Source organism: Seriola aureovittata, chromosome 6 (genome assembly GCF_021018895.1).
Source record: "Seriola aureovittata isolate HTS-2021-v1 ecotype China chromosome 6, ASM2101889v1, whole genome shotgun sequence".
Classification (NCBI taxonomy): Eukaryota; Metazoa; Chordata; class Actinopteri; order Carangiformes; family Carangidae; genus Seriola; species Seriola aureovittata.
In genome coordinates this window covers 11189694-11208410 of record NC_079369.1, presented here as the reverse complement: position 1 = coordinate 11208410, position 18717 = coordinate 11189694, and the positions used below count along the sequence as shown (strand labels likewise).

Here is an 18717-nt window from a genome sequence, read left to right as displayed (position 1 = left end):
TGTTGCGCCTCCCCTAACGAGAAAGACCCCGCCTCCTCGGTCAACTCCGGTACTTGATAATCAACGTTCATCTTCAGACCAACAACGAACTTGTGACTTTGTTTAGAGAGGCGCACTTCTTCATATTGCACTGTACTAATTTATTCTTGCCTGGGACAAAAACGTTGAGAGATCTGAGCAAAATGCCTGTAAGTAAAAACTGTCATTTTGCTATATATTTTTTTTTTCTTCGGTTAGAAACGTTAGAACTTGTGAATCAGGTCAAGTTGACAGAAAGCTGCTGGGATAGTGTGTTATTCATTTCTAAACATAACATTATGTAAACAGAATGGGGAAGATTTATTAGTCGGTTGATAAGTGGGGTGTATAGCATTACTGTATTTATATGTGTTAATAAATCATTGCCTGCATTCAGTACAAAGGTATAGCTGTCTGTCAGGGAAGATGCCCGGGCTTGCCTGGACATGTCTGTGTACCTGCTCTGAATTGCAATTCATTCAACAGACTGTAGGGGGCATTAGAGTATAAGCAAAACAATTAAAAAATATAATTGTTTCAATTGTTGTCATTTAATGAATAGGTAAAAAAAAAAAAAAGTTAATTAAACCCTTTCAACGACAAATGTCTAAATCGTGCTGTTCTCTCCAATGCAGTTGGCCAAGGATCTGATGCAGCCCAGCTTCACAGAGGAGAGGAGAAGACACAAGAAGAAGAGGCTGGTGCAGAGTCCCAACTCTTACTTCATGGATGTTAAATGCATTGGTAAGGACACATCTGGTTTCCTCCTTGATTTTCTAATGTACTTTTGGACCAATGATGCACTTTAAAGTGGTTTATTCACATTCATCTTTAAATACTCTCCAGGCTGCTACAGGGTCACCACCATCTTCAGCCATGCCCAGACTGTGATACCTTGTCGGGGCTGCTCTTTAATCCTCTGCCAACCACAAGGGGGGAAATGCAAACTAACTGCTGGTGAGAAAAGTGTATATATTGTTAGTTTTCCCACCTATATAAATCAGTGAGTTTAGCTCACTTTTTTGTCTGATGAGATACTAAAATTTTTCCTTTTTTTTCAATCTAGGCTGCGCCTTCAGACGGAAATATTCCTGAGCAGAAATCAACCTGAACACCCATGACAGACAGTAATATGAACCATGGATAAATGAGTCTGAGTCTCACACTCCATGATTAAAAGTGTGGCTATTTGCACCCTCCAAAACATATTCTTAGCAGAGAGATTGTTTCCATCTGTATCTTGATAATGTGGAGTGAGATTGAATTCCCCCTGTGGGGTTAAATGGGAAAGAGCAGAGAAAAGGAGCTGTGAGTATAAACATATGCTCAGATTGAATTGTATGTATGTCAGAATGATAAGATGAAGCACTTGTAAGATCTTGACCTTATCTTGTAAAGTGCCTTTAGATAATGTTTGTTGTGATTTGGCGCTATACAAATTAATTGAATTGACCTTGATGTAGAGTAGTTTTAACTACTACCATTGAAACATGTTTTAGTCATCAAAATGCACAAAAAGTCAAAGGAGTCATGATTTCTGTAAAACATTTATTAGATTGGCATAGAGGGGGTTGGTGAATGAAATATTTCAAAACAGCCTCGATCAAATGTGAGGCACTTTTCATGGCCCTGGCACCAGATGAAACCATGATGACCATCACAAACAAAAATAAAACATTTTAAGAATTTATTGTCTGTCTTATGTGTGTTCTTTGGTCTTGAGAGTTCCCCTGGCAAAAAAAGAAGTGGTGTAAATGAAAAAAACCCCCCCTCCCCAAAAAAGAATCAAACAATACAACTTCTCACATACCTAACATTATTCTATTATATACAATAAGTATCCATGGTTGACAAAATTTAACTGAGCCTCCAGTGGTTTGGGTTTTAGCTCACTCATGTAATACAATATATTGTAAATCTAGTAAATATTGGCTACATTATGGCATATTGTTGGCAATGATGCAGATGGTGTCGATGATCAGGTTATGCTTAAGGAAAGGTACTACAGATTAGATATTTACCTCATGGCCTAGATACTGTACATGCGCAGCTCTAAGTTTCTGCACAGACACTCCCACACCACAAAGGGAGAAGAAGAAGAAGAAGAATGATGCACTGAAAATATTCTGTGCATCTTCAACATGTCAGCTTCAGGATGATCAGGCAGAGGAGGCATTACTTTTAAATTAAATGTAAAGAAGCCTACTGTGACTGAGCAGCATGTGCCTTGACCTGTTTATTTATGAATGAAACCTTTCCATAAGGTCACCTGTCCATTTGACCATCTTGCTGTATAAAGACATATTTAGGACACTGCTGAGACACAAGAGCCGAATGTCCATTAACTTGTAGCCGCTTCAGGTGTTACAGCATGATCAGAAAAACAACCTTTGACTGACTTCATATCACCACTGGGTGGCACTTGAGAGCCACTACTAATGTAGACTGAAAGAAACCCAATACCATCTGTAGCCTATGTATTAATATAATCGGACTCAGGCTTAATGTATGTGCACAAAAAATGTAAAATTGAGCCGGTGTAAGTGGTTGAGTGACCAAATCTGTTTCTTTGGGTGTATTAATTGCCAGTTCTTTCTAAATGAGTGGTCAAAAATTATTTCTGCAATCACAGCCCGAGATTTAAAAAAAAAAAAAAGGTGATGGTTTCAGAATGACCTCGCATCTTAAAAAAAAAAAGAAAAGAAATAAAGTGTGCCTTAGAAAAAAAAAAAAAAAAAAAAACATCAAGGGACAAGCATTAAGTTAATCCCCCTTTTATGTGGGGGAATAAAGATTTTACAGCTCGAAATGTGGAATGGAGTCGAACATTTAATGGAATGTTACGCGACGATCTCATCCTCTCCAGTTTCCTCTCTGTGTGTTTATAAGCTGTTCAGTTCCTGCAGGGTCTGGTCCAGGACTTGGTGCATGCCCAAATTCTCCTCTTTGGCATGTGATAATTTGTCTGGAGACAGGAAGAAAAGTGACATGGTGAACCCTTGACCATCACAAACATACTGTCATGCTAATTCATTCTGCTTCGTAGGTTTGTCAAACAGCATCCCTTGAAAAACTGTACAGAGCACTCTTATACTGGACAGATGTTTTGCATAACTACTTTGGTTAAGTTGTGCCACATGCAAAAAATTCAACCACACCACAGTGCCTTCCATGCATGAACTGCTGACTAAGGGACTGTTAGTAAAATACCGTGTATGGACTTCTTGGATGACCGTCGAGACATCCATTGTATTAAATGCTACCTTGTGTAAATGATGTTGATATCAGTACGTACTTTATGGACACACGTGGCTATATATCAGAAAATATCAAAAAGACGTTAGATTTTTTTAAGGGGTCTAAGAGGATTGAAACTGAATTAATTCACACCAAAACCAGAGTAAATCTCACCAGAAGAGCTCACCTTGTGTAACTGATAATCAGATGGACAATGTACAGTAACAACCAATTGTATAACATTGTACAAATATGGATTAAATGTTTCACTGTTCTAATTTACACCAAGCTATATGCTAGTATGGATTATCAAGAACAGAGACATAAGCTGCAAAGTAAGAAAGAAAAAGATTTTTTAATTAATTTCTTTGCATAGTAAGCTGGACAGAAGGCACATATAATCCACAGAGAGAAGACGATGAGTCCAAACATTCAGAGGACAGGAAAAGGGAAATGAGAGGCAGAGAGAAACAAGAGAGGTCAAAGCATCTACAGAGATGTCATGTCATTGAGGGCATGGTCCAGCTCCTCACTAATGGCCTTGTACTTCAGCTTCTGAGCATACAATTCATCTGGAGGTCAGAGGTCGACAGGAAGTACAGGCAGGTGTCAAGGACAGCAGCGACACAAACAAGCCAAAAGCAGCACGAGAATGAGAGACAGATGGAGGCAAAGAGCAGAGGGAGGAAGCAGAAGACAAAAAAAATAGGTCAGGCTTTTTAAAGATGCAGAAATTGCTTGGAAGAAAGAATGATGCACATCTAATTATGCTTGCGGTTCTTTTGCTGGGTGAACTCTAAATGTCTCATAAAACTGCTCCAATAATTCCATAAACTCAGCTGCTTGTGGGCCAACAACTAAATAATGCAGACCTAAAAACTTCTGGGCGCATTCTGTCTTCTCTTCAACATGGCTGACATGGAGTAGTTGTCCTTCAGAAACAAGGGTCTTTTATTAGCTTGTCTTAGGTAAGGACTTTCCATAGGTTTGGCAGGGAACCCTTTCCTTTCCACAGACAATATTTCCAGTGATGCTGAAATAGGACACTCCTTCTGGGATCTATGTCAAGCTGAACCATATCATTGTGCATTTGTGCAATAAGATGTTGGCCCTATTATGATTAGCTAGGCTGTGGCCTACAGGAAACTATGCTAAACTCTCTGCTTCTGGTTCATCAACAATGAAACCTCCTAATTTATTGACACTGAATGTAACCTTGGGCCCAGATGACCGGCTTTAAACTGTTCTCAAAGACAAGCGATGCTGCTGACTGCCTTAATATCTGTCTCAATGTCAAGTTGTACATTTTGATGCAAAGTGGAGCAAATCCTCAACACTTTTTAACGTGAGTAGTGTTAGTCTCATACCTTCCAGGTCATCAATGGATTTTTCCAGTTTGGCCACTGTCCTCTCTGCAAACTCTGCACGGGTTTCAGCCTGACAGGAAAACAGACACAGGATGTAACACGGTACATAACAAGCTCCAACCAATGAATGCAACATGTGCGACTGATACAGCGTAGGTTTTCCAGAGGATCTCCATACTTTCCAAAGTAATCAAAAAAATGACGTTTTACATTTAGGTTTTGAATTCATATTAAGCTGATAAAATGAATCATAAGCAGCTAAAATCATCCATTTAATGACAAAAATGAACAATCTGATGTGTTACAAAAAGTGGACTTGACAGAAGTTGATTATTTTCTGGCATTTCTGCCGTAAAAATGTATACAGTAAACAAAGACAGGAAATGTAAGGATAGAGGATGAGATGGGAGATGACATGCATCAGTTATGTTGGCTTCAGTTATATGTGGTATTGCTTATTTGTTTCACTCTAAAAACATACAATACATGCAGTACAAGCTTTCTTTATGAAATCTTTCCTGGGATCACTAGAACCAGGATCTCACCTCCTTCAGTTTGTCAGTCAGAACTTTGATCTCCTCCTCGTACTTGTCCTCTTTTTCTGAGTACTGTTGACAGAAACACAGATAAATAATGTTATCTAATTAGTGGCAGAAATATAAATACACACTCACACATGCTTCCACCTATCACATACTATCATCCAATCATTATAATTATAAGTGAGCTGCAGAGCCACTCCCTTTCAGGAATGATATGTAAAAAGGGAGGCTGGTGCACAAAAGCGGTGAGGTGTTGGCCTGGCCGGGGAACAAGTTGAGCAGTGATGCCAGCCATGGCAGGCCTGACTGAACAAAGCGAAGGCAGACTCGCTAAAGGGGAGCAGTCATGTGGTGAAGCCTGGCATGCTGTCATGTTGCCTGTCTGTGCCCAGGGAGGAATGTACTGCAGGTCTTTGCCGGCTGCTGCTTCCCATATGCTAAAACACATTATGTGGCAATTAACTCCAAATATATTAAAAAAAAAACAGCCTCAGTGGCTAATTTGTCATGTACTTTGCAAACATGTATTTAAACAGTGACGGAGGTCCAATCTTGCACTCTCGATACATTCAAGTTTCCATTTAAACAACCTGAGGGGAAAATAAAAGGTTAGGTTTGTAAGTACGGCCTGATGATACACAACTGTGATGAAGGTAGATTGAAACAATACTTTGGTGATGTGGTATCCCTCCACAGTCACTCAAATTACTGTCCACTGAGCCATGAGAACAGCCCAAATGATAGGCTACAGGGAAGCGGAAATGAGTACATGCTGGGTGCCAGACCTGGTGTTCAGAATATACTGTTGTATATATTTAGGTTGTTTGTGTGTGTTTGTGAGGAAGAATGAAAGCAGTCCCAGTGTTAGTAAGCTTTGTCTCAACAGTACAGTTTTACCACTGATGTATTGGCTTTTGGCAGGCTGAAATATTGTCAGAGTCGTGAATGCATCCTAACTTGGTAAACAAAAGGTTTTTCCTCATAATGTGCAGCTAGCCTTCCACATAGGCCTGAAATAATGTTTATCTTGCACATTACTGGATACAAAATGAAAGTTTGCTAAAATCTGCTGCATTTTCCTGTGTAGGAAAACTCCAGGAGGGAGGCTAAAAAAGTAGTGTTATATCTGACAATGTATTTGGGTTAGTTCGTAATTCACATCATTCACATGACACTCTCACCTTCTCAGACTGGGCTTCTAAGGACTTAAGATTGTTGGTCACATTTTTCAGCTCCTCCTCAAGGTCACTGGCTTTACTGCAGAGATGAACATAGACATATGCTTGGTTTTAATGGAAGAGAAACGGGTGAGGGCATGTGTGTATCTGTGCGTATATGTATTGATGTATTCGGGTGTTCATTAGTTTTACCATTCTGATAGCTCAGCCCTCTCCTCAGCTCTCTCCAGCTCTCCCTCCAGGATCACCAGCTTACGAGCCACCTGGGGCGAAAAACATTAAATCTTTAGGGGAAACATTTTTGGACTTTTTGGAATATAAATGTGGAGTTCATCCTAATTTAGGGATGTGAGTTTTTTCTTGCTCACCTCCTCATATTTACGGTCAGCCTCCTCTGCGATGTGTTTGGCCTCCTTCAGCTGCATCTCCTGAATCTCCATCTTCTCCTCGTCCTTCATCGCTCGGTTCTCGATCACCTTCATCCCTCTGAATGAAAAAGACGCAGAGAAGGTCAGAGATCAATGATTCCAAACATATATACAAATAAGCTTTGAGATTATGTATTTCGTCAGAGACAGGCGGTTGCAATAAATTAGGTAAAACATGATCACACACAGAAAATTGCAATAATCAAAATTCCAATCCACCCTACATGAAACGTGCAAAGTATATCAAGGTGGATAATGGTCTAATATGATTTATACTGACCTCTCGCTCTCATCTGCAGCCTTCTCAGCCTCCTCCAGTTTTTGCAGTGCCGTGGCCAGCCTCTCCTGGGCTCGGTCCAACTCCTCCTCCACCAGCTGGATCCTACGGTTCAGAGCTGCTACATCACCCTCCGCCTGAGAGAGAGAGAGAGAGAGAGAGAGAGAGAGAGAGAGAGAGAGAAAAGGGGAGGAGAGAGAATTTTAGTCATTCATTCATTCAACTTTAAATCATCCAAACTTATCTTCTCATCCCCTTGTTGCCCTCCTTAAAATAGGAAGAGGAAGAAAAAGCACAAAGAGGGTAGTGGGGGGAGTCCACAGCCAGACAGAAAATATGAACTGAGGTACGGACAGCTGGATAGAGATGATGAACAACAACCTGTAGACTTGTTTTAAATATTTGCAAACAGTTACCAGAAGATATAAACGGCCTTTTTGGAAAAGAGGCAGCTAAAAAACATTCAATGCGATCCCTCTACAGGACTCTACAGGAAGCCTGACTGCAAGTGAACTAAAATATATTCAATTCCATGCTCTCTCTGGGGTCGCTCATGTTTCACAAATCAATAGCTGAAACAGAGACAGCTGGAGGTCCTTGGAGGATCTTCTATAGAGGCAGAGCCTACCTGTTATAAACAGTCTCCTGATGAAACTCAAGGACTAACTGCCGAGTCTGGCTGCAGAGTGTAATCCTTCTTAATGTCTGAAGATCGCTGGACTTCAGATTTCAATGAAATGCTTGCAAAAACTCAATTTCCGGGGGCTGTGAATGCAAAACTGGGGCAAGTAGGGAGGACAAATGGGGTTCTTCTCGTCTGCCCTTGGTAAACAAAGGCAGAGAGAGGAAAAAGAAAGCAAACAGACAACTATACAGGCATTTCCTCCCCGCTGGCTGGGGAGTTTATCCAACCACCACCTCCTAGGGAGCCGCATTCAAACTGAAAACCAGCCCAACTCTGTTTTCATACAAAGGTTACAACAAAGAGACTTAAGTTTACGACCAGAGAGCACTACATAACTGCACGTTTGAACAAAGTGTTGCATTACTGAACCATTCATTCAAACCCAGAGTACTCACGCAAGTTTACTCCCTATTCCTAAAATGAAGTGGCTGAGGATTTCTTCAAACAGACATTATTCTGTGCACAGTTGCGAGGCAGCCGTTAGTAGGTCAGTGACTCATTAGCTAGCCATTCGGTCCAGAAGTCAGATCAACAGTAAATTTACAGGTAGATGAGTCAATTTGTACATATTACAAAGTCAAAAAAACAGAAAGGACTGGCATCGAGGAGGAAATGTAACAGAGAAGCAGAGAGCTCAGAAAGCTCGTTGGAAAAGAGTTATTTAGTCTGTTGGTGCTGAGAATAAATAGACCTCAATCCAGTCCACTCTTCCATTCTGTCATAAACTCAATATTTCAGGAAATGAAGGCATGGTTTCCTGCTTGTTGGTAGCTGGCACTGGCCTCGTTTTAATTTTCAACATTTTCTCTATGTCATCCCCCATGTCATCTTAGACTGCTGACTAGCCAGTCAGTGTTTCCAGCTCTCTTTCTCTCTCTCTCTCCCCTCCCCTCCCTTGGTTCTTTTTCGCCCTCTCCCAGGTCCTGCCCCGCTGCACCCAGAGCTGCCAGGGGAGACTGCTGATATGAGACAGGAAATGTCTGTTGAGCTAGCATTGACGTGTCTGTCTTAAAACAACCAGCGCTTGACAGAGGAAAACCTGGCCCAACACGGAATGAATAAAATGTCATAAATCGGTCGAAACAGCTTGAAATCTCATCAGTGATGTCCTCTACACAGGTCTGCATCTGTCAACACTACATCTGGCTGGTGAGAAATGTTGGACAGAATTAAACTGGAGCCTGAAATAACAGATATAGTTACTTCCTGAGGCCTGAGTGAAGCAATGTGCTGTGAAGAATACCGTCCGCGCACAAACAAACATGCCATTCATGAGCTTTAGGTCAGCTACACTGGCACATCAGATGCTGTAATGCACTTCCAGACGCAGACACACAAACTCTGCAAACATGCAAACAGACACTCTCATTCTGTCAATCTCTGCCACACACACACACACACTCACATAATTACCAGTTACCAACCAGCTAGTTTCCTGCCCAGTAAAATGTTTGTTGTTAAGCAACGCGCAAACACAAAAACTAAAGACTGAGCTTATATACCACTATGGTGGTAGTATATCTACGCTCATAATCAAATGTGTGCAACCTGGTGCTTTATCTGGCATCAGATTTTCACAATCACGGGGGGGAATTCCCTTATCGACAGAGACGGCCTTGTGTCAAGTTAAAAAAAAAAACTTGGGCGTGTACAGTACATACTCTCATGCCTCTAATTCACTGAGCTATGACTGAAGAAGACTAGAACTTTTCCTGTAAATCCTGAAGATACTGCTGAAAATACTTCCCCCTCAGCAGCTTCAGAAAATCATTTCACCAACGCTAAAAGGATAGAAATGCTGTTTGAAAAGTATTCTGAGCTCTTGCACCAGAAAATAATTAACAGAACTGTAATGTTAAGGTAAAAGCCACAAGGAATGAGAATTTCTAAATCGAGTGACTTTACAACAAGAATAGATAATAGCGTGACTTTAGAAATGAGGATCTTGAAAAAGGTGACAGGAAGTCAGCAGCCTAACATCCTTTCATTTCCTCCCTTTGATTGTTCTTTCTTTCAGAGTCGGTATTCTCTCTCTGTCTCTCTGGCCATGCCCCTTCCTTTAGCACCCACTTTGCATTCCCCAGCTGCCAGGGACGTGCACCGCCTTATATGGTAAAACAAACTATGGAGAGGGTTTGTGTTGGAGTATCAGTGAGATTGTGGCAGCAAGCACACATCCACACAGACACATATATGAGTAAAAGATACTGGAGCTGCTCTGTTATCAAGCTGGTTTAATATGTAACACCAGAGCTTTCTAAGAGGTGAATGGTATTCCAATAATTGATGCTTACTTAACAGTTACCCTAGACCAGTTAGTGCCTTGCTAAAGGGCATTTAGCCACAATAGCAATAAGATTGCTAAAGGGATAGTTAGATGAGACTCAGACCGCTCTCTTGCCTGTGCCGTAAATATGAAGCTGCAGCCAGCAGCTTGTTAGCTTATCTTAGCATAAAGGCTGGAAACATGTGGAAACAGCAGCACCTCTAAGGCTCACTGATTAACATATGATGTCTGGCTTGTTTAATATGTGCAAAAATCAGTGTGTGTAAAAGCGTAAAATGGAAAAAGTGCGGTATAACCTAATATAACATTTTTATTGTCACTCGTAGAAGACACACATTTTGTATGCATTAAACAATCTGGATATAACTTGTTAATTAGTGAGCTTTAGAGGTCACTTTGGACAGATACATACTAGCTGTTTCCCCTGTGTCTCCTGGCTTTATGCTACGATAAGCTAACTGGCTGCTGGCTGTAGCTTCATATTTACTGTACAGACAAGAGGGGGGTATCAGTGTTCTCATCTAACTCTCAGCAAGAAAGCAAATAAGTGTATTCCCAAAAATGTCGAGCTATTCCTTAAACATGGGCCATTCTCAGCTGCATCAATAGGTGACACTACAATATGGTGGAATACAGGACTCACTCTGGCGTGCTTTTTAACTGACCTCTCCGTCACTGCTGGACTATCTAATGTTCGTTTGCCTCCACACAGTAAACAGTCTACAATGTGACTTGAAGATACAGCACAGCTCTACTGGGACTGACTTAAGAAATACCTGAGTGTATTACATGTATTAGAGACAAGATCAAGGACAAGTGAAAGAGGAATCTAATTACTGGCTGATTCCAGGGCAGTGGGCTAATGAGCTGCACAATGCTGTTGGGGTTCAGGGGAAGTTATTCCTGACACTGCTGCTCGCTATTCTCAATGTGAATGTGTGTCTGTGAGAGTGTATAATCTTTTCCCATATAGATCTGGCATGCAAAGACGCCTGCATACAGTATAAGCTAGCCTGTCATGAGGTATGATATGTAAAAGAAGGTCATTAAACTTCCAGACAAGCATCACAATGAGTTCTCTCTGTGCACAATGTAGTTCGTCTGCATTTTTCTACAGTATTCTGACTTACACATCGATCTTGATCTTGTTAGAGGCTTTAGTTCGAGCACTGCCATAGTAATACTGAAGTGTCTAACCCTGACAAGGAGTTGACTGAAACCAATTTGTCAAATGACAAATGATAGGAATCCACAAATGATGTCAGGAACTAAAATTTTCAGGATTCAGAAAGTTCTTGGTTTTGTTGGAATAAACATGAATCTTAATGATATTTTTGGAAAACAGAAAAGGTGTTAAATCGTGTGGTCTCTGGACAAATAGAGGGCAGGAGATTTAACTACCCACAGGTCAAGTAAACATCCTCTCAATAAAAGTTTATATGGTTCTTTCAGGCTAAACGAATTCCATTTCCACTATGCGGTACTAGCACTGACTTGCTAACAGATGCAGAGATCCTAAAAGTGTCTCACTGAAGCTTGCATGCATCCATAAACAAATGTGTTGGATTTTAAATGGTTTACACACTGCTCCATGCTATATGAAAGCTGCTCATTTCCACTCTCTAAATGCTCCTTAATGACGTTATAGCTAATTTAGCTGTGCTAGCACAGACTGTACAAATATATTCTACTCCTCGCTTGAGCTACAACCCGCAACCTTGGCCTGCATGATCAGCTAAGCCACAAGCCAGTAACATGGAAGTGTTCCCCAGAATGCCAACGACTGCCAAAAAGTATCCACATGTGGCAGTTATATCTGGAAAGTTGAGCTATTCTCAGGGAGAGAGTCCAAAGAAAACAGTGACACTAGGAAGTAATTCTTTCCACCCAACTGTTCGACTGTTAGCGCAGAAAACTTTAAGGCACACTAAGGACACAAATCAGCAAACAGATGATACCTTCAGTTGATTTTGACAACTTGGTAAGCGCTACTTATAAATTACTAACTGCAACTGCCTCTCAATATGAGATGTAAGCGGTGTAAAATCAGTACAGTTTTCAAGTATGTAGAAAACAACTTCATTGTGCCTTTCAGATTCAGTTTTGCAGTAGAAGACTAACTTATAGGGAGCTGATGTGGAGATTTATGTTTTTTTTTAGTTTTAGACTTTCACTTCACTACTTACTCGGATCACCATTAACTACTGTAGAAACACAAAGTCCGCCACGCACTAATCTTCCTGTTGATCAGGGCAGGAGCTCAGGGACAGGAAGTGTTTGGAGTAGAAGCACAGGAAGTGCCGGACCAGAGTTGGCAGACGACATCCTGGGAGGGACAGTCTTCCCAAAGCTAATACCTCGGAGGAGGTTAGAGTCCCACTTCCCTTTTTAATCCATTTTTAGACATGGCTCGGTACGGCACAAACTGTTTTTCTGCATTCTATGTGGTAACACTAAATATCACCATGGAAACTAGTATGTTTTCTGATGGCAACATGAACGTTTAAGCTTCTGATTCTGTGCCATTTTTCATCTTTTACTGCTGTTTTTAATAACGTGACTGTTTTTTTTTAATTAATCAAGTCTTCATTTAGACTCAAATTATCATAATAATTGAAGCATGTTGATCACAGAATTAAAAGTATTATCTCAAATTTAAAAAGCAGCTAATTTGGTTCATCACACAGCTCTCAGGGCCGTGAATGAAGTACAAATGATCTTTGGCCTGACTCAGCGCTGAACCTTCAACCACCATACAATATAAGTGTGTGACTGCTGTGAGTACTATGAAAACTGAACAGCTCATTGAGAATAATTACCGTAAATAAAACACATCTAAGCAGGTCAAACCAGTGTTTCAAGCCTATGTTATGTTTGTGTAATCTGACAGAGCCTTAAAGCATTATTGCGCGGTTGAGTAATGTCTCAAGAGGCATCTTAACCACATTAGAAATAACACAAAGCAATTACTTTTAGTTTTTAGTGAGATATGTGGCCAACTGTTTTATTTTTCTGTTACCTCCGCATTTTCAAACAATGATTCATTACCTTAACACACTCAGCGAGATTCCTGTTTTGATCTCCCCATGATCCTATGAAAGAGTTTTTGTGCCAAGGAATAACTCCAGGTTGGGCAAATTGTTCCCATATGGGACCACAGCAACCCTGCCACACAAACGCACTGCTCTGTTTGGCTTTGAGTGCACATGGAGTGAGATGTGTGACAGCTGAAACTGCTTTTACACGTTAAAGCTGACAGGGATGAAATGGAAGAGCTTAATGTAACATTTCCATTCTGCAGATAAAGGACAGTTTTAAACCGTTATATTTTGCATTAACAAGCAGTACACACGCACTTAATAAGTTAATAACACATTCTAGTGTAATTGTACACAGCTATAAGGCCTTTATAAATGCTTATTGATGGAGTTGTCAATGACTTTAACGCCTCCTGTGCTCGGTACAGAATAAAGACATATAATGTCCTTTACAATGTCCTAACACCTGCATGTAACTACATTAAAAACAATTTGGTATATAGGGCAGTCAAAGTAAAGTGTTACCGTTTGTGAATTAATATATAAAAAACAGTGGTGATGTCTGCTAAATCAATTGCTGAAATAATTTTTGACTACAAACTCATGTGAGTGTCACCACTTGTAACTCTTCAGCTGTTACTATACTCATGTTTGCCACCTTATAAGTGACAGGAAATGACACAGTAATCTCATTTACCATCTGAAAGTAATATGAGATGTATAACTAACGGTCTCATTTACTGTTTCCACTTTAAGAGTCACTGTACTTCAAATGTCCCAGTCATTCAGTAACAAACAGAAAACTATAACATCAAAGTTATAGAACATAAATCTTTTAAAATAATGATTACTAATGTCACTGATGTCAATGTACGAGCTGACATCAGAATGATTACCCACAAGCTGAGCGAACGCCCAGTTGTCAAATTAAAAAGGTGCCCTGTTACCTAATAGGCAGTCTGTAACAAAAGGGGTTAGTCCTGCAGCAGGCCTGCTCCTTTCATCATCTCAGCTGCCATATCTTTACAGCCACACCTTCCCCTCCCACGCTCCTTGAATCTTTCTACTTGTCCTGTCATTAACCAGCTCCTATGCAAAGGACATGGCACCTTATGCCATAAAGCAACATGTGAAACAAGTCAAGACTGTTACCTATCTCTGCTGCTCAGCATTTTTTTTCCCAACAGTCTCAACCTTTTCTATGTGTAAAGCTGTAAAACTCGGATGTGGGTAGTAGAGTCAAGAGACAGACAGGTGACCGAGCTGGGCGAGTGCTCAGAAGAAACAGATGAGTCACTTCCATGCGTGTAGTTTGTGAAACCACACATTTGTGGAGCTTCAGCAATGACTTGTGCTAATTACAGCCCCGGTTGTGCAACTGCTGCTGATACTATGTGCTGAAATGTAAACACATAATAGGGCTGCGAGTAATGGTTATTCATCCATTCATTATTGATTAATCCACTGATTACGAGTTTGATTTATAAGCTGCCAGTATATAGCAAAAAAAATGCCCATCACAAGTTCCCAGAGCCCACAGTGACGTCTTCATGTGTCTCGTTTTTTTAAACCAAAAGCCCAAAACCCGAAGATATTCAGCAAATTGTTGCCTATAAATTTTCTGTTGACCCACTAATCAATTCAGTGACTAATTGTTTCAGCTCTAGTTGAGTAGGGCACTTTTTTTAGTGTACAGTCCTTTGAATCCCTAATAACAGAGTAGGCATACTTTTAGCTTTGCCCTCTATTTTCCTATCATCTGTGGAGGCACGGTGGCCTGGTGGTTAGACCTTCAAGCATGCAGCTGCTGCTGGCACACATCCACCCTGCTGAAGTGCCAGTGAGCAAGCCATTAAGAGTGTGAAAAGTGAATTTGACTGGATGATAGAAAATATTAATCCATTAATCTAAATGTCGGCAATTCTAAAAACTGATAGGTAGTTACAATTATAGCCTCATGAAAATGTAATAACATTATTTGTATTCATAAGAAGTAATTTGGTCATTGAGTCTAATAGTTAAATTCAATTTTGCACAATAGGTTCAATGCTGTCTACGTGGTGCACATTATTCACAGTAGTTTTACAGCGGCCTGTAACTCAGACAACACTGAGCATGCGCAAAGACCTGCAGGAATCCAAACTTTTTTTCATTAGAGACCAACGCCTTGCATTGTGGCACAATCACGCCCGCGAATGAATCAATGACATGAGCTACATAGACTTTTCACGGTGAATATGAAGATATGAAGACGTTAATGTCATTTAATGGGAAACAACAAGCTGAAAACGAGAGGGCGGTTATGACAGAGGGAAAGAGCCAAAAGAAGAGAAAAAAAAGAGAGGATTTGATTTGTCTCACTTTCTCTCGGAGCTCCCGTTCAATGTCCAGGTCTCTCTGTAGGACCTGAGCCCGTTCCTCTGCGTCGTCGGCCTGTTGCTGCAAACACTGAATCTTCCTCTTCACAGCATCCAGAGAGTTCATACCTGCCATTCTGGACTGTTTTCTTACTTAATTTAAGACTACACGTAGAAAAAATACACACACAGTTAAGACTACTTTGGGGTTGAGCAACAAAAACGTAGGCTGCTGCCTCCTGCTTGTTTGGTCAATTCAGAATAATAATGTTATGGTAAGAAAAACGACTTTGATCGTTGATTTCGAAAGAAAGTAAAATCGATGTCCGTCCGGGGCCAAAGTCTTTGGAATGTAAAGGATTCGTTCAAGTGCAACAAAAGTTATATAACCAGGAAGTAAGAGTGTCCAGGTGTTCTCCAATTGTTTCTTCTGGTCAGTAGGAATGTAAAGTTCATGAGCAGTGTGGAAAGTTGTCCCCAGGAATGTGGCAGTTTTGGTCCGGACGCTTTGAGTTTGAGGAGGAGGTTTGGTGAAGCTGCGCGGTGAGGAGAGCGGAGAGCGCCAGACTGTGGTGAGGGAGGAGGAGAGAGATGATCGGGACGATGAGGTCAGAGGGGGCGGGGCCATTGTGTGTGTGTGTGTGTGTGTGTGTGTGTGTGTGTGTGTGTGTGTGTGTGTGTGTGTGTGTGTGTGTGTGTGTGTGTGTGCGTGTGTGCGTGTGTGTGTGTGTGTGTGTGTGTGTGTGTGTGTGTGTAAAAACTGATCCCTGTGACTGACGTGATCAGTGCTACGAGACTTGCAGGGAAAAAAGGAAGGCCAGGATGACTTATGCTCATTCATTGGAAAGGGTCAGTGTCAATAGTTTAGATGTCACTCACAAACTTCAACCACTTTAAACTTAATTTCGCCGTTAAATTTCCATCTCCAGTCTAAGTGTCCATCTTCAGTCTAAGTGTCCACCTTGCATGACAATATGACTATATTTTCTCCAACATTTCACTGAGACTGTTTCATGTTCCAAAACTTGGGGGCAGGACTTTCCAAGGGGTTGCAAAATAAATCTGACTGGTGTGTGTTGCTGTAAGACAAGATTTGTTCGTTTTTTTAAAAAATATTTTTCCAAGCTAAATACTGGAGATATGTATTAAATTATGACTCAAAATGGTCAAAAATAAGAGAAACACATAAGGGAACTTCACTTCTTGGTTAAACCAACTAGTGGTTAACATGATAGTTGACATGATTATAAAGGGCACAGGCTAAAAAGTTTGAGAATCAGTGAGAAGATAATGTAATATATTGTGTAAAGTTGGACCAGCATATTACAAACTATTGGCTTATAGTGTATTTCGGTATCAGAGAACTTCAGTCAATTTGCAGTACAGAAATATCAAAGAGTCATTTAGAAAGTGCACAGTGTACAGTGTCTCTCAGCTCATACAGTATGTTGGTCACTCTTCTTTAATCACCACATCTAAGGGAACCTCGACAAACATGTTTTTATGTAAACAAAATGACGATATAGTGATATCTGATTTTTTAAAATCTAAAATACCAATATTATGGCAACAAGAATGCAGCATCAGTTAGACTACTCAGGTCCAGGAGTGAGACTCGAGTTCTGAAAATCAGGACTCAACTTGGACTTGAGCACCGATGACTCAGACTTGGACTCAGACTTGGACTCAGACTTGGACTCAGACTTGGACTCAGACTCGAGCAGTGACTGCATTTTGACTCGGAAGTTGGTGCCTCAGACTTTTTTTTGTTTGTTTTCAGTTGTGTGCATGCTTTTAAGTGCATGTGTTTGGCTATTGTGTCACAATAAACTCACTTTGAAATGGTGACAGCTGTGTCATTTGTGTTTAATGTAGACCTTTTCTATTTGTATGTCAGCTCTTTGACTTTGCCAGAGTGCAGCACTGGAGCCTTGGAACTTCACTCAAACACAACTTTGATGACGCAGACTGACTCGGGTAATGGGCGCTCAACCGCGACTTGGTTTCAAACACATGGGGACTCGAGACTCGAGATATGATGCCTGCATTCAGTGAAATGTTAATAACCAATCGAGCTCTCTTGTGGATCATTATACATATAAAAAGTTAGTTTTTCTGTCTGTGAGGGATGCTTTTATAAGTTTATTATCATTATTATTATTATTATTATTATTATTATTATTATATTCATTATCTCCTAATGGGTAGAATAAATAATCCTCCCAGTCAGTTTACTTCTGCTGTTATTGTTATTTCAAGCATTGTAAGAATGCATATTTTAATGGAACTCAGGCCATTGTGTTGAGCGGTGATATGTCAGTGACATTTGAACAGTGAATGAATGAAACGTTACACATGTCTCAGCATGCAGCAAACTAACCACATGGCCATAGGCTGAGTGAGACACTATGTCTATTTACCTCTTGGGAAACCTGCTGTAATGAATCTTTATGTGCGCAATATCTATCATAAATCTTTGTATTTTTGAGGAACCGTGTCAGAGTTTGTCTTGGGGGAGTAAGCAAATAAACATCATTTATGCCTGCCCACAGATAATGTCCATTGTGTCCGTGTAAATCAGATTTATGCTCCATCTTTCATGTCTCTCTGCCAGCCCTGCCCGTGTTTATCCTCATTGTTTCCTATGATCGGCCCTGAGAGCAAACATGTTGGGTGGATGGGCGAGCAAGGCCAGGAGATCTCAGCTCAGCTCAGCTCAGGTTCAGCTCAAATTCAGTCCGGCTGTTCATCTGTTGATTGAGTCTGTGATTTGCCCCTTGCACCGGAAAAGCTGGAAGCATTGATTTCATTAGACACAGGAGTGTGGGGCTTTCTGTTTGCCTTGGCTGCATTCCTCACATACCAGAGCCCCCCCCCCCCCCCCCCCGCCTGCTCTCTGCTTTCCCTGCCCGGCCAGCCACCACAGTCCAGCTTTCCCCAGAAAACAGTAACTGTTGCTGTGGTGAAAGTTGTTATCAACACCTGCATTAAGACTGCATGGGGCCACTTTTATCCTTTATATCCTGTGTGCAAATATTGTGACCCACAGACAGACGCTTTGTCTGGCTATTTGAGCTGGCAGTGAACTGTGATGACCTAAATATCAGCAATAGTCCATGTAGGGGCTGTTTTTTTTGTGGATCATAACTACTTGCTTGTTGGGGTCTTTGGCTCACTGTTCTGCTTTCCCAGCCCCCTCCAGGTTTCCAATCTCTGCTCTCTGTGTGAATTCAGTTGTGTAATGACTTGACTGCTGCCTCTAATAAGTGACATGTGGAGGGGAATTCATGGACGTGCATCAGA

The 18717-nt window shown here is 40.9% G+C and overlaps 2 protein-coding genes across 5 annotated transcripts in view; one reads left to right on the top strand and one right to left on the bottom strand.

Annotated features, from left to right (window-relative positions):
• The first annotated feature begins 29 nt into the window (after positions 1–29).
• LOC130171511 (40S ribosomal protein S27-like) lies at positions 30–1708 on the top strand. The gene is made up of 4 exons (XM_056379570.1): positions 30–188; positions 654–762; positions 865–975; positions 1085–1708. Exons 1-4 carry the CDS (start codon positions 183–185, stop codon positions 1111–1113), a joined length of 255 nt encoding a protein of 84 aa, XP_056235545.1. The 5' UTR covers positions 30–182; the 3' UTR covers positions 1114–1708.
• The window catches only part of tpm4a (tropomyosin 4a), a 21731-nt gene continuing 4566 nt past the window's right edge, over positions 1553–18717 (bottom strand). Inside the window, exons 1-8 of one of the 4 annotated variants that reach the window (XM_056379566.1) lie at positions 15419–15977; positions 7051–7184; positions 6711–6828; positions 6535–6605; positions 6346–6421; positions 5168–5230; positions 4623–4692; positions 1553–2983 (exon numbers count right to left, since the gene is read on the bottom strand). In XM_056379566.1, the coding sequence (XP_056235541.1) occupies positions 2901–2983; positions 4623–4692; positions 5168–5230; positions 6346–6421; positions 6535–6605; positions 6711–6828; positions 7051–7184; positions 15419–15550 (747 nt within the window). In that variant the 5' untranslated portion in view covers positions 15551–15977 and the 3' untranslated portion in view covers positions 1553–2900. Of the gene's footprint in view, positions 2984–3591; positions 3828–4622; positions 4693–5167; positions 5231–6345; positions 6422–6534; positions 6606–6710; positions 6829–7050; positions 7185–15418; positions 15980–18717 lie in introns of those variants that run through there. The other 3 variants (XM_056379567.1, XM_056379564.1, XM_056379565.1) reach the window with 3 other exon arrangements.